General features: G+C 40.4%; 1 protein-coding gene and 2 long non-coding RNA genes across 5 annotated transcripts in view; 1 reads left to right on the plus strand and 2 right to left on the minus strand.

Moving 5' to 3' along the window:
• Positions 1-7,144, minus strand: part of LOC134227769 (peroxisomal membrane protein PEX13) — a 47,788-nt gene extending 40,644 nt beyond the window's left edge. Inside the window, exons 1-3 of one of the 3 annotated variants that reach the window (XM_062709449.1) lie at positions 6,560-7,143; positions 6,050-6,280; positions 5,777-5,982 (exon numbers count right to left, since the gene is read on the minus strand). In XM_062709449.1, the coding sequence (XP_062565433.1) occupies positions 5,777-5,982; positions 6,050-6,280; positions 6,560-6,876 (754 nt within the window). In that variant the 5' untranslated portion in view covers positions 6,877-7,143. Of the gene's footprint in view, positions 1-5,776; positions 5,983-6,049; positions 6,281-6,559 lie in introns of all 3 variants that reach the window. The other 2 variants (XM_062709448.1, XM_062709447.1) reach the window with 2 other exon arrangements.
• A 1,403-nt stretch (positions 7,145-8,547) lies between these two features.
• On the minus strand, positions 8,548-14,309 carry LOC134227770 (uncharacterized). The gene is made up of 3 exons (XR_009983751.1): positions 14,174-14,309; positions 13,658-14,095; positions 8,548-8,765 (listed from the first exon to the last, which is right to left on the minus strand). It is a non-coding gene; the product is annotated as an uncharacterized LOC134227770 (long non-coding RNA).
• Positions 14,310-14,587: 278 nt separating this feature from the next.
• Positions 14,588-15,472, plus strand: LOC134227771 (uncharacterized). The gene is made up of 3 exons (XR_009983752.1): positions 14,588-14,779; positions 14,846-15,081; positions 15,143-15,472. It is a non-coding gene; the product is annotated as an uncharacterized LOC134227771 (long non-coding RNA).
• The last annotated feature ends 9,745 nt before the right edge of the window (positions 15,473-25,217 follow it).

Below are 25,217 nucleotides of genomic sequence, written 5' to 3' on the forward strand. Positions count from 1 at the left end.
ATTTTATTTATTTAATTTTCACCCGAAACTCAAACCGCGCCATATGTGCAAAATCCGCGGAGTCGTAACAATTATGCACTACATACTAACGAAATTTATTATTATGCAATTAATTAACATATATATTAGCAATATATTAGCAATTTCTTATACGTATAATTTGACAAATTCTTTAGTTTTTTCCTAAATTCATGCCACAAATTTTTTACGTACTTCTTGACAACTACCAGAATTAGCCAAAACTTGACATCTACATTGTGGCAGAAATAAAAACTAATCTTATTGGATTACTCATATGAGCAAAAATTCCTCACTCGTGAGTGAGCAAAACCACGTTTGCTCACTTGTGAGTTCTCACAGGTCGTGAGTAACTCACGCGTGAGTACTCACGGAAAAAATGAGAAATGAGTGAGGAATTTTTGCTCATATGAGTGAGTTTCTCAACACTGGTGCTATCTAACAAGACCAATAAGACATCCATAAAATGATAAATAAAATAATTCGATATTTGACAAATACAAATGTAAAACTGTTGCTTTTTGAGTATGGATTTATTTCTTAAAATAAGATAGACCCTTAGTATGACAGTTATAGCCTATTCAGATTACGCCATTAATAACATAATAATTGGCGTTTCAGGGTAAATACGCTTTATCGAGGGGCGGATCACTAACGCATTTTCGAAGCAGTCATACGTATTGATGTACAAATTGGCGCATTTTCAGGCATTGTATGGTGCATTGGGGCATTGCTGCATTTGAGTAGGCATTGATACATTTTATAGTGCATTGACGCATCAGGGTATGCATTTGGATAGTTTATTATGCATTTGTAATCAGGACGTCATTTGTTTCGGTTTTGTATTTTATTTTGACGTACATTTGTGATGATTTATTGTTTTATTTTATTGAAAATCAAATGAAATATCGAATCAATTAAAATATCGCAAATCGTGTATGCATGACAAAGCATTATTACGTGAATAATCGCACAGATACCCACAAGTCTACCCTATTGTCGGCGTAGCACCAACTTAGAATTCGGAAGTCCGGACTTCCGAACCGAACTTTCTTCCGAAGTTTTATCTGTCAAACTAATGGATGCGTTGTTTAGCGCATCTTTAGGGGAATCCACGGCACTACTTCCGAAGTTGGGAAAGTTGCCTGTATCTGGAGAAAAATCCAACTTCGGTATAAAAAGCGGTATAAATTTATTCCGGATACACAATATCTTACTGGCAATATGCAGTTAGGCGGCTACCCGTCAATAATATTAAAGTTTCATCTTACGTTTCACACCTAGTAGTTCGGATTTTTGAAATCACGGTAGACATATTTTTTTAAAAAGGTTGAAAGTCGACAAGCCAATGTAAATATTGATTTTTCTTCCAAACTCTTCAGTAAACAGAAACGTTCTATGCTAACTACCAGCGGGAACTGGTAGAGTTGAGTATACCTACTATAGAATATATACGATAAAATATTTCCTATGATTTTTTTTTGTAACCTCATAAAATTTGATAAGTCGTAATCCAGGTTTCAGATTTGACCGAAATCGGGGCCATTTCAATCGGGGAACAAACATTTCTGATGGTTGTTCCAGCATGGGATTGTGGTAAATATCCATTCGTTCACCGTCCATTTTGAAAACTCCAAAGGTTAGTGAACAAGACTGCATGCTCCAAAACTAGATTCAGAAATCTAGAAATCTATCTCCGGAGCGTGCACCCGGAGTTTTCAAAATGGATGGTGAACAAATGGATATTTACCGCAAGGATCAAATGAACCAAATACTCTCATAACACATGCCATATCTCCAAAACATGAAATTTGAGGCGTCGTACCCAGGTTTTAATACTGATCTAAACGTGGCCATTTTTTCCGTGAAACTGCATTTTGAGATTTTTTCGTAAATTTCTCAATACCGGGAACAGGAAAAATTCAGCACTCTCTACCAAATGGAAGAGGAAACACCGTCAACAGATCTTAATTTTCATTAAATTCGCGGCCAAAGTCAATATTTACGACTATTTCCGCTACAGATCAACAATATGTCAAAATATGATGCCAAATCTGTCAAATCTAGCAAGCGCACTTCGTAAAAACACGCATTTTTTAGCGATTTGATGCATTTGTAATGCATTATGTATTTTTATAGCAAGCATTTCTTAACGCATTTAGTATTGAGATGCATTTTTTAACGCATTTGATATTTTACGCATTTTTCAACGCAATAAATTAATTGGCACATTTTTGGCGCATTTTTATCAATACGTATTTTGGATTCAGTCAAATTTCACAGTGATCCGCCCCTCGCGCTTTATGATGTCATTATTTACGTAATATTCCATACATTTTGCGCTGTCAAAAGATACCCTCTAAAAAGAATTTATTACGAACAATTATTACGAGAGAGCTTCCGTTCTAACTGGAATGCAGGGAGAAATTCAACAAAACAAAACTGACAAGCGTCACGCTCTCTTTACCAGAGAGAAAATTCTCTCTGTTTTCATTTCGTTTCGTAGTTGACAGTCATGCTCTTTCTGTCGCACCAGGGTCGAATGCATGTTAGATGGAAATCTTCTGAGCGCTGAAGAATAACTCGGATTGTGATGGTTTTGTGGAAAGCATTTTATATGATGAAAAATAATGATGATAATTATTTATTCTCCACTTATTCAACATGAATTGTTTAAAAAACAGATGCTCTCTAGAATTAACATGAAGTATATAACTTAAACCTAGATTTAATAGAACAAATCGAATAAATTTTCAAAGTTCAAGGGCCAATGCGGAAGACAATTTAAAACGTAGGAATGGTTGTAAAACGAATATATTTCATGAATAAACATGATTTCATAAATTGTTTCAATTCTGCTCCTTGAATGGCTTAATATACTTTGGATTTCAACATTTTTCACGTGGGACAACTGTACGATTTGAATGGGTTTATACATATAATTTATACATATTCATCCAACATCCAGTTTAAATTATATCACATTGACACGATTCGATTTTGTTAGAAGCTGTATCATTGATTGTCGAGTAGAACGCAATGGTTCAGTTTCCATTTTTGAAAAAAAAAAAAAAATTGCTGAGTTGCCCTTCATACATGGAGATACTGGTGGAAATACATTTTAGTTCGATAATATTTCTTGAAAATTGGTCCAATCGTCCTTTTTTTATTTATTTGTGAGAATTCCCAAGAGTATCTAAATTTTTCTATCAAATCTCCGTTCGATCATAGTACAGAATCAAAATATTTTTTAAACTTAAACATAAATTGAGGAATAGTCTGATTCCCCGAAGAACGGCACACCCAACTAATGAATGTAGCTTCGCTCATTATCCTTAATGAGAGCTTCAAATATTCTTCGAAAATCCCTTTTCATATTTTTTTTAATATTTTTTTTCGTAGAAACTTTGTTCAGAAAAAAAATTTGGATTGTCGCCACACAAATGCTTGATTTCGCAAATTAAATTTTAAAACTCTCCTTGAATTCAACCCTGTATTAGCGTGCAAATGAGGAAGCATGGAAACGTCAAGATATATTATCTTGCTGCAGTCTGAACACCTCGTAATAATTGGATACCCTCTCACTTAACAAAGTCATAAATAGCCCAATCTGAATAGGCTATTAGTTGTCTCAGAGAATATTAGATTACAGCGTCTCCATTCATTTAACTTTCATCCAAACAAATAACACTGAACCAACAATTTGACGCCTCAAAACGTGGAACAAACAAATTGACTGAATCTGTTGAAAAATTGTGTCCAGGCTGCTACACCCTGCTCTCCGCGTGACACCTTCTAGCGCAATATTGAACAACTGATACGAAAATCAATCACTTTGTCGTAGTCTCCGGCGAAATTCGAATGAACTGGAGTGTTTAGCCGAAATCTTCACAGAATTTTGCACACCACGCATCGTTGTTTTTATCAGTTTTATAAGCTTCCCGAGAAAGCTAGGGTAACCAACTTGATTTGGACCCCTACACATTTTGGACCCTCCCGGCGACATTTGTCTGATTTCTGAACGCTGCTAATTCCCCCATTGGATTTAGGAAATTAATATTGTTCAGCATCTGTGTCACTGGTTTCCCGTGCGAAAAAGCAATATTTAGATGAAATTTCGAGGAAATAAGTTTGTTCAAGAAGGCGAGCGTTACAATGCGTTATGCTTTAAAGTATACATCACTGAAAATTTCAGAACGTAGGGTAAAGTGACCAATAGTGGACCCCCAACCAATAGTGGACCCTCCAGCCATTTTTGCATTATTACTGCACAATGTCAACATTTTGCTATGAAATTCTATCGGGAGAACCTACCTTACAGTCCTATGATTTGATTACATGCGTTGGAAATGCTATGGAAAGTCAAATTAGTTGATTTTTTACAATTCTATAAAAAATAAACACGAGAGTGTCCATTATAGGAATATTTTGGGGGGTCCATAATAGGGAAAAAGAACGTCCCGAAACAGGACATGAAAATCAAATGAAGTGTCGACTATAGGGCAGCAATCTCCTATTATGGACCCCCAGGGGGTCTACTATAGGGCGAATTCAGTTAGACTTTAAAATGTTAATTTCAACGAATAACGTCGTGTATTTGGGTGTTTTATGTATGTATCGTGAAGAAGGGATGCAGAGCTTGTTGTTAGATATCAAGCAGAGTTAATGTTTTGAAAATTTATAAGCCGTATGACGGGAAGAGCAAAATTCCGCTACTAGGGGGTCCACTATTGGGCATTTTACCCTACACAATAACTTTTTGTCGAAATTTCGAATTTAAAACGCAGGAATCTTCTCATTGATGCCTGTCAATCGAAAGATAAGACTTGGCTTTGGCCTCATTGACCAGGGTAAATTAGAAATTCGACTTTGAAGAGACTAAATTGGGGGTGTCCAAAATGTGTACATTTGGGGGTCCAAAATATGTTGCACTGTCCAAAACAAAAAATATTTGCATTTCAGTAAATGGGAAATTTTACTGATACATCAATAACTGAAGCTCATTTCGAATTTCTATTTCATAAATAAGACTTTCATCTTTGAAATGGTATCATTTCCGCCCATATCGAGCCTGTATTTCAATAGATATAAGCATATATTGGGATGCACTTCCTCTAGGGGTCCAAAATAGAACAGTTACCCTTCTTCTTCTTCTTATTGGCATTACAATCCCCACACTGGGACAGAGCCGCCTCGCAGCTTAGTGTTCCACAGTTATTAACTGCGAGGTTTCTAAGCCAAGTTACCATTTTTGCATTCGTATATCATGAGGCTAGCACGATGATACTTTTATGCCCAGGGAAGTCGAGACAATTTCCAATTCAAAAATTGTCTAGACCGGCACCGGGAATCGAACCCAGCCACCCTCAGCATGGTTTTACTTTGTAGCCGCGCGTCTTACCGCACGGCTAAGGAGGGCCCGCCCGTTACCCTATTCTCGTCTATGATTATCCATAACTTTACGCGGTCTATAATATCGTATGCCGCCTTGAAATCGATACACAGATATATGGTGCGGTGGGACCTGATCTTCAAGACATTTTAAAAGATCCATTGTCGAGCGGCTGTCAACAAGGCCGGCTTGATAAATACCACAAACTCATTATCTATTGGTAACAGACGGAAGATGGTAGCTGTTATCTCCCAGGTTCTGACTTTCAGCCTGTATATTACTTGTTTTATAATGACAATATTTATTCATTTAATGTGTAGTATCGAAAGATCCCTCCCAGATAAATATAAATTATTGATACATTACCTGCATCAGTATTTGCATTGTTTCCGCCAAACAATTTCATTAACAGATACGGCGCCGACATTATAAATCCAAGGAACATTACAACTGGTAATGAGGATCCCTTCTGTGCCTTAGGCGCTAGTTTGTCTGCTTCTGCTGCTTTAAAGGCTTCCTTAAAACTGGCAGTTGCCGGATCGGTTTTTGTTATCCTAAGCCAATAAAGTATTCTTGTAAAATATATATACAAAATAGATTATTCTGTGAGCTCCTTATCATAATTTCCAAACAACATACTTTCGATAAGCCCAAATGATCCATCTAAATAGAGCAAAGGACGTCCAGAATTGCGCGAAAACTCCTCGCAAATGAGCAAAATTTGCGGCGACTCCAAGAATGGCTCTGAAAGAACTTGTCAAGGCGAAGAATGTGGAGTCCAACATAGCGGCAATGTTGCCAATGGCTCCTACCAAAGATTCAATGTTTTGGAATGCTGGTCGGGAGCTTTCCTCGGCAAGTTGAATAAATCTGAAAAATAAAACAAAAAAATTAGTCCCCAAAATTCATGACAGCCCTTTATCTCTTCTGCAGGGAATTTAGAATTAATATTCTTTAAACTTGTGTATGATTTAATGCTGACGTATAATTAATAAATTACAAATCTAAACCAACGTAAAAAAATATTTAAAAACACTAAGCATTTAGTGGAAAATGTTTTGCATTCTGGAGATCATTATTTAATATTCTTTTGCTCAAATTCATAATTCTCGGTCATTGTAATAATTGTCGGTCATTGCTATCACTTACCTGTGTTCTGGGTAAATATTCGCCCCCATGTTGTAATTATTCCCGTACATTCCACCAGCGTAGCCTCCATAACCGAAGCCACCGCCACCATACGATCCAAAACCTCCGTATCCGCCTCCGAGCCCAGAATATCCGTAGGAGGGAAGTCCTCCAAATCGATTACCGTAAGCCCCTACGGCTGGTTGCATTGCTGGTCTCGGAGGCAAAGGAGGTGGTGTACCAGATGCCACAACACCCGCTGGCGTGTTTAGACCATATTGACCCCCAAACACTCGTGGCTCGTTCAGAATCGGATTCCGGAAGTTAGTAGGCTGCATTTTATTATGCGTCCTTGTCAGAACTATTGACGTCTCAAAGGATTGCGACTTTTACAAACTGTCTGTTAAATCCCTACTGTTTTTATATTTTTGCATATCGGAAAATGTCAAATATGCAACTTTCTACTTCAAATCGTTTCCTTTACCAAATTGATGGTTTGAAACAGATAGGATTACGTTTGATCAACAAAAAATACGATTTTATAAAAACTTTTTTTAAATAGGTTGAACTTTGATCACAAGAAAATCTTCATTGAAGATACAGGTGACAGCTCAATACTGCCACAGTTGATAGTTGTGTTTTCTTGTTTTCATTGATAACAGTGATGCCATCAGGTGATTTATTTCAATTTTTCGTACACGCTAATTCGCGAATACGAAGGTAATGCCTCTACTCATGAGTCACAACCGTCTATATTCATTTTTTTCATGAATTAATTTGAGTACTGCAATCAAAAGCTTACATGTTTTTCTGTTGATTGCGCTATTCAAATTAAATCATGAAAAAAATGTTACTTAGGTCCTTTTGAAAAGTTAAGCGAGAATTTCGTCTTCGGTATATAGGGTAAAATGCGCAACAGTGGACCCCCAGCCAATAGTGGACCCTCCAGCCGTTTTTGCATTATTACAGCGCAATGTAAATATTTTGCTATGAAATTCCATCGGGAGAACCTACCTTACAGTCCTATGATTTGATTACATGCATTGGAAATGCTATGGAAAATAAAATTAGATGATTTTTTACAATTCTTTAAAAAATAAACACAAGAGTGTCCATTATAGGAATATTTTGGGGGGTCCACAATAGGGAATAAGAACGTCCCGAAACGAAACATGAAAATCAAATGAAGTGTCGACTATAGGAAAACAATTTCCTATTATGGGCCCTCAGGGGGTCTACTATAGGGCGAATTCAGTCGGACTCTAAAATGTTAATTTCAACGAATAACGTCGTGTATTTGAGTGTTTTATGTACACAGAAAAAAAAATCCGTGGTAAAAACTACTATTTTGTAGACTACGCTCTGTTTTTAAAGCTACCAGGAAATTTCAGTTAATTTTACCATGGTTTCAGAGAAATTCGCCACTGTTTCAGTTCATTTGACAACATTCCGCATGGTCCACAGTTGATTTTTACTGCGTGAAAACAAAAGATATTTTAGTTAATACTACACGCTTAGATCAGTTTACCTATTTATGGGTACTCTAATCACCCATATTTGGGTATTGTACAATTTACTCATATTATGGGTGAAATGTACCGCAAAAATCAGTGAATTTCACTAATATTATTGGTAAAACGACTTTACCAATTTATGGGTAAATTAATTTACCCATATTTGGATGAAAAAATTAACATTTACGCCAAATCCAGTCAGTCCGCAGAACCGCACTAAAAATTAGTAAAGTATACACAGCAAAAAAAGTTGTTGAATATTACATCAAAATCGATGCAACCCATCGAATCCGTCGATTGTTGAATATTACACTGCGCGATGTACCCGAGAGCTTGCTGTGTAATAAACAGAAGCGATGTAATTTCTTCCCGATGTAAACATTTTTCAACGTGATCGAGGCGATGTAACGACGTGAAATAGTGCGACGTACAAGGCATTTGTACCATTGAGTTTCCTCATCGTGCATTTCTTTCATCAATAATTGTTTGGTCTAGTTTTTTGAAGGATTTGTAAATTTAAGATATGATTCTATATTTCAGCAAAACTCATATGATACTATACATCAGCAAATCTATCACGAAAGCACCGGTAGGTGGCATGCAACGGCGATACACATTGAGAAATCATCAGGAATCCGCAGTAGCGATCCGCAGACCCAGGGTAGCTCATGTCTTGCTGGATTCCCTTCGTGTTCGGAGGCGCTCCAAAGCCGCTGAAAATAATAAAACATGTTTAGTATGCAGCTCTGGTATGCGGGTGTATGACATAGGAATATATACAACTTAGTCTGGGTCGACGACGACGGGAATCCTATCAGTATTACGAAGGGAATTCCATCAGGATTCCTATCAAGATTCCGGCGGATCTATACGGATTCCGACAAGAATCTAACTCGGATTCAGACGGGAATCCTTTCCGGATGCCGACAAGAATCTTTTCTGGATTCCAACAAGATTAATCAATGATTTCCAACTGAAATCATTTCGGAATTACGAAGTGTATCCTATCGGGATTCCGACGGGATTTTTTTCAAGATTCCGACCGAAATTCTTTCGAGATTTCGACGGGAGTCCCTTCGAGATTCCGACGTGACTATTTTTGGGATTTCAACAAGAATCCATTTGGAATTCCAACGGGAATCCATTCGGAATTCCGACGGAAATCTATTCGGGAATCGGACGGAAATCTTTCGGAATACCGACGAAAACCTTTTGGAATCCCGAAAATCTCCGGCGAAAATCCTGTCGGGATTCCGACGGGAATCTGACGTAAAACCTTTCGAAATCTCGGCAAAAATCCTTTCTTAATTTCAACTTGAATCCTTTCAAAATCCCGCAAAAAGCCTTTCGGAATCCCGGCGGAAAAACTTTTGCGATTTCGATGGGAATCCTAACAGGAATTCGAAGAGAATCCTTTCGTGAATCTGACGGGAATCCTTTCGGGATTCCGACGTGAATCTGACGGCAATCCTTTGGAGATTCCGACCGAAATCCTTTTGGGATTTCGACGGGAAGACTTTCGCGAATCCGACGGGAATTCTTTACCGATACCTACAGGAATCCTTTCGGGATTCCAACGGGAATTCTTTCGAAGTTACGAAGAGAATCCTTTCGGGATTCCGACGAGAATCCTTTCGGGATTCCGACGAGAATTCTTTCGGGATTCCGACGGGAATCTGTTCGGGATTCCGACGGGAATCTGTTCGGGATTCCAGCGGAAATCCTTTCGCTATTTCGACGGGAATCCTTTCAGGGTTGCGAAGGGAACCCTTTCACGATTTCGACGGGAATCTTTTCGAGATTCCAACGGGAATCCTTTCGGGATTCCGGCGGAAATTTTTTCGCGGTTTCGACGGGAATCCTTTCAGGGTTGCGTACGGAATCCTTTCACGATTCGACGGTAATCCATTCGAGATCAGAAAAATATATTAAGCTCTTTTAGTGGAATGTATTCAACCGTCTAAGGCGAATTAAGGACTCTCCATTTAATTCTACCATTCGAGATTCCAACGGGAATCCTTTCGAGATTCCAACGGGAATCCTTTCGAGATTCCGACGGAAATCCTTTCGGGATTTCGACGGGAATCTTTTCGGGATTAAAACGGGAATCCTTTCGCGATTTAAACGGGAATCATTTCGGGATTCCAACGGGAAATCTTTAGGGATGCCGACGGGAATCCTTTCTGGATTCCGGCGGGAATCCGACGGAAATCCTTCCGAGATTCCAACGGGAATCCTTTCGGGATTTCGACGGGAATCCTTTCGAGATCCTAACGCGAATCCTTTCGAAATTCCGACAGAAATCCGACGGAAATCCTTTCGGGATTCCGGCGGGAATCCTTCGGGATTTCAACGGGAATCCTTCGGGATTTCAACGGGAATCCTTTCAGGGTTCCGACGGGAATCCTTTCGCGATTCCGACGGGAATTCTTTCGCGATTCCAACGGAAATCCTTTCGCGATTCCGACGAGAATCCTTCCGGGATTCCAAAGGCAATCCTTTCATGATTCCGGCGGGAATCCTTTTGGGATTCCGGCGGATTCCTTTCGGGATTTCAACGGGAATTCTTTCGCGATTACGACGGGAATCTTTTCAAGATTCCGACGGGAATCCGATGGAAATTCTTTCGTGATTTCGACGGGATTCCAACGGGAATCCTTTCGAGATTCCGAAAGGAAACCTTCTGGGATTCCGAAGGGAATCCTTCTGGGATTCCGAAGGGAATCCTTGAGCGATTCCGACGGGAATCCTTTCGCGAAGCCTTTCGGAATCCCGGCGGAAAAACTTTTGCGATTTCGATGGGAATCCTAACAGGAATTCGAAGAGAATCCTTTCGTGAATCTGACGGGAATCCTTTCGGGATTCCGACGTGAAACTGACGGCAATCCTTTGGAGATTCCGACCGGAATCCTTTTGGGATTTCGACGGGAAGACTTTCGCGAATCCGACGGGAATTCTTTACCGATACCTACAGGAATCCTTTCGGGATTCCAACGGGAATTCTTTCGAAGTTACGAAGAGAATCCTTTCGGGATTCCGACGAGAATTCTTTCGGGATTCCGACGGGAATCTGTTCGGGATTCCAGCGGAAATCCTTTCGCTATTTCGACGGGAATCCTTTCAGGGTTGCGAAGGGAACCCTTTCACGATTTCGACGGGAATCTTTTCGAGATTCCAACGGGAATCCTTTCGGGATTCCGGCGGAAATTTTTTCGCGGTTACGACGGGAATCCTTTCAGGGTTGCGTACGGAATCCTTTCACGATTTCGACGGGAATCCTTTTGAGATTCCAACGGTAATCCATTCGAGATCAGAAAAATATATGAAGTTCTTTTAGTGGAATGTATTAAACCGTCTAAGACGAATTAAGGACTCTCCATTTAATTCCACCATTCGAGATTCCAACGGGAATCCTTTCGAGATTCCGACGGAAATCCTTTCGGGATTTCGACGGGAATCTTTTCGGGATTAAAACGGGAATCCTTTCGCGATTTAAACGGAAATCATTTCGGGATTCCAACGGGAAATCTTTAGGGATGCCGACGGGAATCCTTTCGGGATTTCGACGGGAATCCTTTCGAGATCCTAACGGGAATCCTTTCGAAATTCCGACAGAAATTCGACGGAAATCCTTTCAGGGTTCCGAAGGGAATCCTTTCGGGATTCCGACGGGAATCCTTTCGCGATTCCGACGGGAATTCTTTCGCGATTCCAACGGAAATCCTTTCGCGATTCCGACGAGAATCCTTTCGGGATTCCAAAGGCAATCCTTTCATGATTCCGGCGGGAATCCTTTTGGGATTTCCTTCGGGATTTCAACGGGAATTTTTTCGCGATTACGACGGGAATCCTTTCAAGATTCCGACGGGAATCCGATGGAAATTCTTTCGTGATTTCGACGGGATTCCACTCATTCTCGCGTTGCATAGGGGATGAATGATGCATGAAAAAACTAAAATTTTGAATAGTTTAGCGATGATACTCAAAAGTTTCAATAGTACTGTCAACTTGGTGGAGAGTTTATGAATCGATTGATATATAAATCTTTAAAATCCATTGAAATATAAAGGACCTATTAATGTTACAAATCTTACATGATTTCGTGACGGTCCCCAATTTTGAAATTTTCATTCTACACCCTGTATCCGAGTCTTCCCCTTAAGATGAAGCCAGAGTGAACGCGACGTGCGATGCGACGCGACGCGACAGTGCAATTTGACAGCCTGTTGATAATGATTGTTATTCTTTTACGTGAGTCGCGTCGCGTCGCATCGCTCGTCGCGTTTACTCTGGCGGGCACCTTAGGGTGAAGCCAAAGTAAACGCGACGTGCGATGCGACGCGACGCGACAGTGCAATTTGACAGCATGTTGATAATGATTGTTATTCTTTTACGTGAGTCGCGTCGCGTCGCATCGCACGTCGCGTTTACTCTGGCGGGCACCTTAGACGTAGTTTACGTCAAAATTGTTGACTGTTGAAAAATAGAATTTTGAAAAGTTAGCCCCCCCTAGAATTTTTCGTTAGTTACGCCAATGGGTTCTTTCCAAGATCCCGAAAGAATTCCAGTTGAAATTCCGAAAGGATTCTTGTAGGCGCATTTCGAATGAATTTTCGTCGGACTCCTGAAAGGATTTTCTTCGTTATATCGAAAGGATTTCCGTCAGTATTCCGAAAGGATTGTCGTCGAAATCCAGAAAGAATTTTCGTCGTAATCCCGAAAAGATTTCCGTAGTAATCCCGAAAAGTTTCCCGTCATGAATCACGAAAGCGTCCCCGTCGGAATCCTGTCATAATCCCGAAAGTTTTCCCGCCATAGTCCCGTCCAAATTAAGAAAGAGGTTGCGTCGAAGCCTCGAAAGTGGTTGCGTCGTAATACCGAAAGAATTTCCGTCCGTGTTCCTATAGCTCGTTAGAATCCTAAAATTGTTCTCGTCGTAATCCAGAAAAGATTTCCGTAGGAATCCCGAAAGGATACCCGTCATAATTCCAAAACTATTCCCGTCGGAAGTTCGAAAGGATTGTCTAAAGAGTTTTCGTCGAAATTTCGAAAGAATTCATGTTGAAGTCTTGAAAGCGTTTTTTCCAGATTCCCGAAAAAAATACAGTCGGAAACCCTAAAGGATTCTGGAGGGTCGTACACTAATTACGTAAGCACTTAGGGGGGAGGGGTGGGGTGTTCGGCCATTTTCTTACGCTCCATATAAATTAAAATTGATTTGTATGGGAAAAATCTTACATGGGGGAAGGGGGGATTGAAAAACCCAGAAAAATTTCTTACGTAATTAGTGTACGGCGCCTTGTCGGAATTATAAAATAATTCCCGTTGGACTCCTGAATTTCCGTCGTAATCTTGAAAAGATTCCCATCGGAATTCTAAAATGATTGTTCTACCTATTTCATTTATTTTGGCATTTCTTCTAGAATATTTCTAATATTTTTTCAACCGCTCCTCTATGTCTCTGGTTGTTTTGTATTCTTCTATGGCCAATAATTAATTTGATTCCGCATTATTATTCGGTATCCCGAAAGGATTCCCGTCGGAATCTCGAATGGATTCTCGTCGGAAAGCCGAAAGGAATACAAATCCCCCATTATTTACTTACATTTTTCTTTGGGCGCTCGCAAACGTCCGCACCGGTCCGGATATGATCTCAGGATCCATGCAGCATGCAGCAGGTAGCCCTGGAGGAAGTTGTTCCGCTCGGTCCAGTCCGTATGCAGTTTGAGGACGGACATCGACAGCGAGTTGGATTCAATGATTCCGAGCTGGTTGGAGCGGGACCTGTGCGCAGAGATAGCGCACGACCAGTGATTTGGTTTTGCTGATGACGCCGGTTTGGCTTAGATGTTGTCGGCATTGCTAAAGCTGGAGTCGTAGAAGGAACGGGAAAACCGCTGGTAGACGAGCGACGGTCACTGAACGATGATCCGGAATGTGATGTGCAGCTCGTCGGCGCCCAGTTGCATGGAGCCGGAATTGAAGCGGTCGGTGTATTCGACGATTTTTTCGGCCAGAGTGGGTGCCCCTTGGGGTGCGCTTCCTACAGTAGAAGATGGTTTATTTATTTTAGGATAAATTAGCGCATATTATTAAGTTTCACAACAATAAATATACTTACAAATGATAAATAATTGACAACGAAAGAAACTTTTCGTTCAAACAAGAGTTGAAAAAATAAACATGGCGTACCACCGCCAGAAGCACGTAGCACGTCAGTCTGGGCAGTGTTGCGAGATTGAAAATTACATTTTTAATGAATGTGAAATTACATCCATTCTGTGTAATATAACACAATCCAATATAGAACCGATGGGTTGCATTTATTTGTATGTAATTTTAATTTATTTTGGCATTTAATATTACACAAGTTATACGTAAAGAGAAATGATGATTTAGATTCTGTGTAATTCAAAGAGTGATGTAATATCACGTTGGATCAACGTTATTTTGCATAACAAATTTTCGGTTACATCGTGTTTTTTAGTAAATCGTTATGATTACGTCGATGCACATTACATTATTTTTTGCTGTGATAGTATAAAATAGAATGTTTCTCTTAACCCGGAGATTGGCAAGCCAGTAGATCGGCTAGTGCAATATTAGCATTCACGACCTCATCTATAGTAAATAAACTACAATTCGGAGCTCCATCCTATTTGGAGGTCCGATCGAGGGTGAGATTCAGCGGCGAGTTCAGCAGCCATTGCACGCACCTTGTCAACAAGTAAGCTTTTCCCCGAATTGAATTCACTATGGCATAAGCAATAGATTTATTTCCTTATCATTACAGAAACAACAGGTCACTCATTATAGTGTTTGTCTCTGCGAATTCCACAATCAGGAGGGGAAAATACAGCGTCCCGCAGGATCTCCATTCCAAAGTTTGCATCATTCGGCTGGGGCCGAAATTAAACAAACACCGTTCCTTCCGGCCAGTACCGAAGTTGTAAGCAAAGCAGAAGATGGATCGAAACGATAGCTTGGCGTTATTTCACGGACCAATAGTGGAGATAAAGACGTTTATCGGTAAGTGATTGTGGGTGAAATAAGATCCTATCGAAATTCTATGAACATTTACGTGTTTCAGGTACGAATGCAAGCGGGACTATGTTAATCTGGAATTATGTATAACAAAGCCCGAGACCTCGCTCGAGACGAAGCTGTTACCAGCAAAGAGCAACTGTGAGACTGTGTACGATGCTAGAACTTGCACCTTGGTATCTGGACCCACGGACCCACACTCTTATATTTCTCCCTTATTATACAACATTAGTTGCTATGTGCATACATTGTACCAATTGTATATTAACTTCGAGTTATATTTTTTTATTTGAATAAATTCTGATGATCATGTGTTGAAAAAAAAAATTTAATTTAAAAAAAAATATGTATATATTTATTTTCCCAAACAAACAAAAAATACCCAAATGTAGGTAAAATATACCTATATTCTTTTCCCAGTCAATATACTCATATATGTGTGAATAGGGGTATACCTATAAATGGGTAGGAGGAACTTCACCCAAATCTAGGTATGTGCACTTTTTGGCGATTATAGGTACTATTCACCCATATTTGGATGAACTGAACTAAGCGTGTAGATAAAGATTGTCGCTGTCGTCGCTGTCCGGAACATCTTTTGCTGGCGAGGATAGGGGAGCTAAATGTCAAAGAAGGAAAATCCATACGATTTGACAGGTATGTACCACACATGTTTCGGACAACAGAACAAAGGGAACCGAAGCGACAATCTTTATCTAGTAATTAAAATATCTTTTGTAAAAACAAACGGGTTTCCCAAAAAAGTACCATATATCTTATCGAACAAACAATATATTTACATTATATTCTATCGTGAACGATAATTTCAATGGTATACCTATTGTTTGAAAATTTATGCCTAAATTATGATTGCTGTTTTACAATGTGAATACAGTACTGTATACGGTTACAATAAATATTAATGTATTTCCATTTATAGGTATTTTAAATATTGCGCTTTTTGCACTTTATAAGAGTTTTGCGAGATTTTTTTTCTCACAGTCATCTTTTTCTCACACTCAATACACTCAAAAAAGTTTGATTTTCCGTGTATAATATTTGTGTGTGAGTGCTCAATCTGAAAACAAACAGACGTCAAATCATGGCGGGAATCGATTTAGTGTACACGCTTACATGTGAGTAACGAGTAATAGGTTATAATTGGGTAAATTTCAGTAATAAAAATCGATCAACCCGAAATGAGAGTGAGTGTGAGAAAAAGAAGCGGGCAAATCACAATCTACACATAACTCTTCAAATTGGTGAAATCGGCAATAAAGTATTTTGATTTTATTTTAATTTCGTTTTGGCTCTCATAATATTCGAATTATACATGAGTACATACATAATTCCCTTCTTCGAAACAATATCATCCGCTGCTTAGAAATTTGGTCATAAGAACAAGTCTTTTAATTCGAGGTAAAGAATTCAATGGAATTCAAAAATCAAATTTAAATCAATTTAACTGTTTAACTCATCTTTAGCTAGCTGCATCACAAATTCTCGCGCAGGCGCAACTGTAAAGCTTTCTTCAAAATGTAATTGTTGTATGTAAAATGTAATTATTTTCATGTCAGAAATAGGGTTACTGACAGAAATTAACAATCACTATCATTCTGTATAGGTATTTCCGATGTACTATTTAAAGGAAAAACTTTGCTGCTGTCCTTAAGCATCGAACGGTCTACAACGGAACGGTGACGATAACTGCAGGATGTAAGGGTCTGTTCACAAATTACGTAACGGAAAAATCCGAGTTTTTGACCCCCTCCCTCCCCCTCGTAACAAAAAGTAACACTTTTGGTACCCCCTTCCTCCCCCATGTAACGCGTAACTGTGAAAATTTTAAAGGCAGATTTTTTTTCTTCGCTGAAGCATTTGGGTTTTAGTATTTTTTAAACACTGTTAGGTACTGCACATGATCAAAAATCAAGGATTTCAAAAATGCAGCTAGTAGAAACGAAAATAGAATTTGCGATCATAACCATTTACATAGTTTAGCGGAACTGTGGTGTCGAGAAATACAATATTCACTTGGTATTTTTACGCATATCAGTCCCGCTATGTCAGCATGCTTGATTTTGATAATGACTAATGTTCGATAACGATAAACAGCAATTACTTCAATCAGTGATTAAAAAAAAGACATTCAAATAAATTTTTATTCGCGTTATGCGTAACATTTGGTAGTACCCTCCCCCTCCCCTACCTTTTAGTGTAACAAAGTATAACGCAAGTTGGACCTCCCCCCTCCCCCCAAAAGTGTTACGTAATTTGTGAACAGACCCTAAGATGTGACAGAAAAAATATGGGCTAATTTTCAAATTCTTCCATTACCGTTGCCGTTCTATTACATTGCGCTCAGCGCATTATAGCCTATGTAGATTCCGCTATTTATGATAATAAATATCATGGTAAAGAATATTATAAGTTTAGTAGAAAACCGAATTATAGCCGCTATCGAAATTGGATTTTTCTTACAATTCATACGTTAAACCTAATTTCGGAAGTGGTGCGCTGTATAGCACATCACCAAATGAAAACAGCGCACCACTTCCGAAGTTAGGTTTAACGTTTGGATTATGAGAAAAATCCAACTTTGTTAGCGGCTATAATTCGGTTTTGCACTGAATTGATAATAACTTGAAACTAATCCCCGTGCATTCAATTTCTTTCTCCACTTTAATGCATAATGTTTATTATAATAAAAAGCGTAATCTGAATAGCTATTACTGCTTACAATATTATTTATAATGTAGATAGCAAAAACTCACCATTATAGTTAACTTTTAAGAATCTCCGAACCACCGTTTTCTTTTTTTGACCGCCGGAGTAAATAGTGGCGGAACGAATGTTCTACAATTATTCTAACACACCAAAGACAAATATAAAAATAAATATTATTTTATGGTCTCATCATTCATACTAAAGTGTTTGGACCAGTTGATTGAGTAACTCGTTGACTTGGATGGTAATAAAGTAGAACACGAACTGTTTTTGGCAACTCATTTTAATTCAACCGAGTTGTTCAACTAATTTGCCCAATTTAAACACTATGTTACGTACCTCGAAAATAGCATTGCTCAAAACTAAATTCCTTCGAATGATCCTAAAGCCCCAAACACAATGTTAGCGGAACGGCAACGGAAACGGCAAATTTGACAGAAAATATATGGGCTAACTGTCAAATTTGCCGTTGCCGTCGCCGTTCCGCTGACATTGTGTTTGGGGCTTAACTGGCCCAGCGAGCTAAGGCGCCAGAGAAAGGCTCAGAAAAGTACTGTTCGAACTATCGGTTCGAATCGCGAAAATTAAAAACAAAAGCAAAAAAACAGAACATAAACATGTCAAATTGTTATTTTTCGCGAAACCTACTTTTTGTTCTACTTTACCGACTTCGAATTGCACACTGGGAAAAAAATTCCTTCATCCTGAAATGTTTCACACAATACAAAAACATCATAATCTATTGTTTTGCGAATTCAAATGTATGGAAAAATGCTTAATTTTGAATTGTTACGATGCTTAACCACCCGTATATTCTATTACGAAAACTTCAATTACAGTTCATTGAATGGTTGATAACAATACATTGAATTGTGATTATATGGTTGTGTCAACATTACAAATTATTGTGAATTTATTGTTTACAATAGTAATGTCACATTACGTTAAATAGTTTTTGTATCATATTTTTTATTCGGGTTGTTATCTGCTGAAAATCGTCGGTGCATATACTTAAAATAACCCTCGGAATTGTAGTTTCGACTGCAATATTTTTTTGCGTGTATGTATCGTGAAGAGGAGATGCAGAACTTGTTATTAGTAGAGATGTCGTAAAATTCCGATTAATCGATTAGTTACTAATCGATTACTCTTGATTCTTGTCGATTATTGAATCGATTAATCATTGTATAGTAATAGATTCAAAATTAATCGATTATCTCAACGATGAATCGATTAATCGAAATAATCAATTAATTTTCGACATCCTTATGATGTCGTAAAATTCTGATTAATCGATTAGTAACTAATCGATTACTCACGATTCATCTCGATTATTGAATCGATTAATCGAAGTAATCGATTAATTTGCGACATCTCTAGTTATTAGTTATCAAGCAGAATTATTATGTTGAAAATGTCTACTCCTAATGACAGGAAGAACAAAATTCCCTGGGTATTTTACCCTACCTACGGTATAGGGTAATATGGAGGACACACTTATGGTATTCATACCATGGTACAAAAATCTTGAAATGAGTGCCATACCAATTATTGTCTTCATTAAAGATAGCCTTGAAATTATTTTCTTGTCGCCTTGTACCATGGTACGAATACCACAAGCACAGACAAACAGACATAACACTCGTCAAATTTCCATCGTTCAATGATTTACTGGTCGATTCAAATAATCATGAGTTGGCCAATCGGTAACTCGTGGCGCTCGCATCGGATTTGCTCGAGTCTGACGTTTGCTCACTACCGCCATCTGGTTCGTGATTTGCCCAACTAACTGGAATGGACAGATGTCGTTAGTGTTTGAATGACGATTAATTTGATGAGTGAATGTTCAATGTGTTATGTCTGTTTGTCTGTGCCACAAGTGTGTGCCAAAAGATATTTTAGTTACTAGATAAAGATTTTCGCTTCGGTTCCCTTTGTTCTGCTGTCCGGAACATGTTGGGTACCAAGCTGTCAAATCGTATGGATTTTCCTTCTTTGACATTTAGCTCCCCTATCCTCGCCAGCAAAAGATGTTCCGGACAGCGACGACAGCGACAACACAGACAAACAGACGTAACACTTCTTATTTCAACATCGTTCACGTGTTCAACGGTTGATTTGAAATACATCTGTGCTACGCGATTGTGCCAAGAGAGGCGCTAGTGTTCAATCACTTTGACATTCGGTTAGTGTATATGCTGCTGAATGTTTTCTGCACTGAGGAAAATGGACGTATGATTTTCAATCAAACGCCTTATGAAAATTTGCCTCAAGGAATCGGTATGAATTTCAATATGCTGCCTTATGAATGATGATTTTCATTTGAAAAAAAGTGAAGTGCGGCAGACTAGGTTCGAACCATGGACGTCGGGGTCGGGAGGCCGGTATGTAGACCACACGCCCATCGACGCTTGATTACTCGGGCAGGTAACTGCGTATAAGAATCACTGTTAGTGGAATAATCAGTCGAAGATTCATAAGGCGCCAGTTATGAATTTCGATAGTCCAGTTCGCTGAGTGTGTGTTGATGACGATGATGATGATGATTGGTATAAATGTATGCGTTAGGAGCAAACGTCAAATGGGAAATAATAATGGTCGACTCGCGATTCCGATAACAGATGGCAGTAGTATTTTCTGAAAAGCGAATGACGATAATTTTTCGAACAGTTTGTATGAAGAGTTACGTCTGTTTGTCTGTGGCGACAATCTTTATCTATATAGTAACTAAAATTTAAATATCTTTTGTAAAATCAAACTCCAATTATTGGTACAGTGTTCCAATAGTTGCGATATTTTTTAATCTTTGTTCCTATAGTTGCGAATCCCATTGTTTTCTTACGGGACGCGCAACTATAGGAACACTGCCGCAACTATTGGTGCACATACGGAAAAATATTAATGTATTTTCAGGATATTTACCAATTTAAAAGAGCCACCCAAGATGTTTTGGTTCGGTTCGGGTACTGAAATTGATTGACAATATGGGTTGCTGCGTCTGATTTGGAAATTTTGAATATACCATACTACCGCAACTATAGGAACACCCACGACTAAGGGAACTTTTACCCTATACGGTACACGCAAAAAAATATTGCAGACGAAACTATACCATTCCGAGGGTTCCGAGAGACCCGGATGGACCATTTTGCGGTCCTTAGCCTATTACCCAGCAACTCCTATCCCTACCTCCCCGTGGTGCTGGCCGGAATACGAGTAACCTTAGGGAAGAGCGGGTAACCAACCCCGGTGGAAACTATGGTCGTATGCTGACAGGGAAGGGGGGGGGGAGTTTGTTCCTCTCCGGAGGTGCAAATCTTACTGAGCGTCTGTTCTCCATGTCATGATCGGCTCACAACAGCGTCTGTTCTCCATGTTAGGGGCGGCTGATCATCGTCCGAGTGCCAGCAAGGGACTCTAAGTGAACCTGCACCATGGTCCATTGGGAATAAGGAGGAATGGTACTCCGGAAATTTAGGGGGTTTGGTGTCAGGCCCTGGAAGCCAGCCTTTAAAAAACATACGCAACGAACAATCAACAAGAGAGTACGGACCGGAACTATCGGCGAAGACCACTGCGACGAAAAGGAACTAGCGATTGGAAACTCGGTTCGTGGAACTGCAAATCTCTCAACTTCATCGGGAGCACACGCATACTCGCCGATGTGCTCAAGGACCGTGGATTCGGCATCGTAGCGCTGCAGGAGGTTTGTTTGAAGGGATCAATGTTGCAAACGTTTAGAGGTAATCATACTATCTACCTGAGCTGCGGCAACACACACGAGCTGGGAACAGCTTTCATAGTGATGGGCGATATGCAAAGACGCGTGATCGGGTGGTGGCCGATCAATGAAAGAATGTGCAGGTTGAGGATCAAAGGCCGGTTCTTCAACTTCAGCATTATCAACGTCCATAGCCCACACTCCGGAAGCACTGATGATGATAAGGACGCATTCTACGCGCAGCTTTAGTACGACAGCTGCCCAAGCCACGACGTCAAAATCATCATAGGAGATTTGAACGCTCATGTTGGCCAAGAGGAGGAGTTTAGACCGACTATTGGGAAGTTCAGCGCTCACCGGCTGACGAACGAAAACGATTTCGCGCCTACAAAAATATGGCCATTCGCAGCACCTACTTCCAACATAGCCTCCCGTATCGGTACACCTGGAGATCACCACTGCAGACAGAATCACAAATCGACCACGTTCTGATTGATGGACGGCACTTCTCCGACATTATCGACGTCAGGACATATCGTGGCGCTAACATCGACTCTGACCACTATCTGGTGATGGTTAAACTGCGCCCAAAACTATCCGTCATCAACAATATTCGGTACCGACGACCGCCGCGGTACGACCTAGAGCGACTAAAGCATCCTGATGTCGCCACTACATACGCGCAGCATCTCGAGGCAGCGTTGCCCGAAGAGGGCGAGCTCGAGGACTGCTGGAATACAGTCAAAGCAGCCATTAACGACGCAGCGGAGAACAACGTCGGGTATATGGGACGAAGTTGACGGAACGATTGGTTCGACGAAGAGTGCAGACAGATTCTGGAGGAGAAGAACGCAGCGCGGGCGGTCGCGCTGCATCAAGGTACCCGGCAGAACGTGGAACGTTATAGACGGAAGCGGAGACAGCAGGCCCACCTTTTTCAGGAGAAGAAACGCCGCCTGGAAGAAGCGGAATGCGAGGAAATGGAACAGCTGTGCCGTTCTCAAGAAACACGCAAGTTCTATCAGAAGCTCAACGCATCCCGCAAAGGCTTCGTGCCGCGAGCCGAAATGTGCAGGGATAAGGATGGCAGCATCTTGACGGACGAACGTGTGGTGATCGAAAGGTGGAAGCAGCACTACGAGGAACATTTGAATGACGCTGAGAGTACAGGCAGTGAAAGTCAAGGAGATGACTACGTCAGTTCAGCGGACGATGGAAGCCAACCAGCCCTTGAGGGAAGTTAAGGATGCCATCAAACAGCTAAAGACCAGTAAAGCAGCTGGTAAGGATGGTATCAGAGCTGAGCTCATCAAGATGGGCCCGGAAAAGCTAGCCACTTGCCTTCACAAACTAATAGTCAGAATCTGGGAAACTGAACAGCTATCGGAGGAGTGGATGGAAGGGGTTATACGCCCCATCTACAAGAAAGAAGACAAACTGGAGTGTGAGAGCTTTCGAGCCATCACCATCCTTAATGCCGCCTACAAAGTGATATCCCAGATCATCTTCCGTCGTCTGTCACCATTGGTGAATGAGTTCGTGGGAAATTATCAAGCCGTCTTCGTTGACGGCCGCTCGACAGCGGACCAGATCTTTACTGTACGGCAAATCCTTTAAAAATGCCGTGAATACCAGATCCCAACGCACCATCTGTTCGGAATACGACAGTATAGACCGTAGACGTACCAGACTGATCAAAGCAACGGTGGATGGTGTGCAAAACTGTGTGAAGATTTCGGGCGAACACTCCAGTTCGTTCGAATCGCGCCGGGCACTTAAGCCCCAAACGCAATGCAATGCAACGTAACGGCGACGGAAACGGAAAATTTGACAGTTGGCCCATATATGTTCTGTCGAATTTTCCGTTTCCGACAAGGTGATGGACTTTCGTGCCTGTTGTTCAACATTGCGCTAGAAGGTGTCATGCGGAGAGCCGGGTGTAACAGCCGGGGTACGATTTTCAACAGATCCAGTCAATTTATTTGTTTCGCGGATGACATGGACATTGTCGGCCGAACATTTGCAAAGGTGGCAGAACTGTACACCCGCCTGAAACGTGAAGAAACAAAAGTTGGACTGGTGGTGAATGCGTCAAAGACAAAGTACATGCTTGTGGGCGGAACCGAGCGCGACAGGGCCCGCCTGGGAAGCAGTGTTACTATAGACGGGGATACCTTCGAGGTGGTCGAGGAATTCTTCTACCTCGGATCCTTGCTAACGGCTGACAACAACGTTAGTCGTGAAATACGAAGGCGCATCATCTGTGGAAGTCGGGCCTACTACGGGCTCCAGAAGAAACTGCGGTCGAAAAAGATTCGCCTCCGCACCAAATGTGTCATGTACAAGACGCTTATAAGACCGGTTGTCCTCTACGGACATGAAACATTGACAATGCTCGAGGAGGACTTGCAAGCACTCGGAGTATTCGAGCTTAGGACCATCTTTGGCGGTGTGCAAGAAGACGGTGTGTGGCGGCGAAAAATGAACCATGAGCTCGCCCAGCTCTACGGCGACCCCAGTATCCAGAAGGTAGCTAAAGCCGGAAGGGTACGATGGGCAGGGCATGTTGCAAGAATACCGGACATCAACCCTGCAAAGATGGTGTTCGCTTCCGATCCAGCAGGTACGAGACGACGTGGAACACAGCGAGCGAGATGGGCAGACCAGGTGCAAAACGACATGGCGAGCGTGGGGCGTATTCGAGGATGGAGAGATGCGGCCTCGAACCGTGTATTGTGGCATCAAATTGTTGATTCAGTGTTATCTGTTATCTGTGTTATCTATTGCTGATGACTCAGATTACAAATGTTTCGGTAATTTAGTGGTTTACCGAATTCTTTACCGAACGTTCAGCTGTTGAAAATTCGGTAAATGAATTACCAAAGTCGGTAACTTTGTACGGTTTAATTCCTGAATTAAAATTAAATTAAATATAGAAGTACAGTTCAATGTCTTTATATTTGTTGGAATATCAGGTACTGTGTGACGCTTCACTTAGATCGAAGATGGTTAGAAAGCAGGCGCCAGTTAGTTGTAGTTGCTCTTGGGTATTAAGGAATATAGTTATGGATGTATTGTGTAACCTGTTGTTGAAATAAAGAGAGCTGAAGCTGCTGACAGAAGTATCAGTCTGCCGTGGGTGGAATGGAGTAAGTTAACTCAAGTATTATTTGTTGTTCTTTGTGAGGGGGTCCTTGTTTCCAACAATATCTGTCTTTCGGTATTATTTTTGTCATCTTAAGAAAAAGGCACAGATACAGTGACTGTTCGCTAATTGGGACATGATCTTATTTCAAATAGTGATTGCCATTCATTACTAATTGAACTTTAACGCCAAACATTTTTATTCCCTCAATCGATTCTATAATTTACTTGAGGTCAACATTCCCGAAGAAGTGGCTTTAGTGGTGAACTATTTCTTACATAACTGATACCCTCTATTTCCGCATGTCTCGTACAACGAATGCGCATAATTTTATCCCAACAACAAGTTGCATTCGACGGTAAATCTCCTATCTCGACGGCCCCGTTTCCTATGATCGGACTTTGGGTTAAAAATTTATGGTCAAAATATTTTCTAATGTACGAGAAATGCCTCTGCGTTCGATCAATTTTAGCTTACAAATCAAATAAAACCCAATTAACGAACTTCTGCTGTATCACAAATGAACCG

Source organism: Armigeres subalbatus, chromosome 3 (assembly GCF_024139115.2).
Source record: "Armigeres subalbatus isolate Guangzhou_Male chromosome 3, GZ_Asu_2, whole genome shotgun sequence".
In the NCBI taxonomy this organism is placed as follows: domain Eukaryota; kingdom Metazoa; phylum Arthropoda; class Insecta; order Diptera; family Culicidae; genus Armigeres; species Armigeres subalbatus.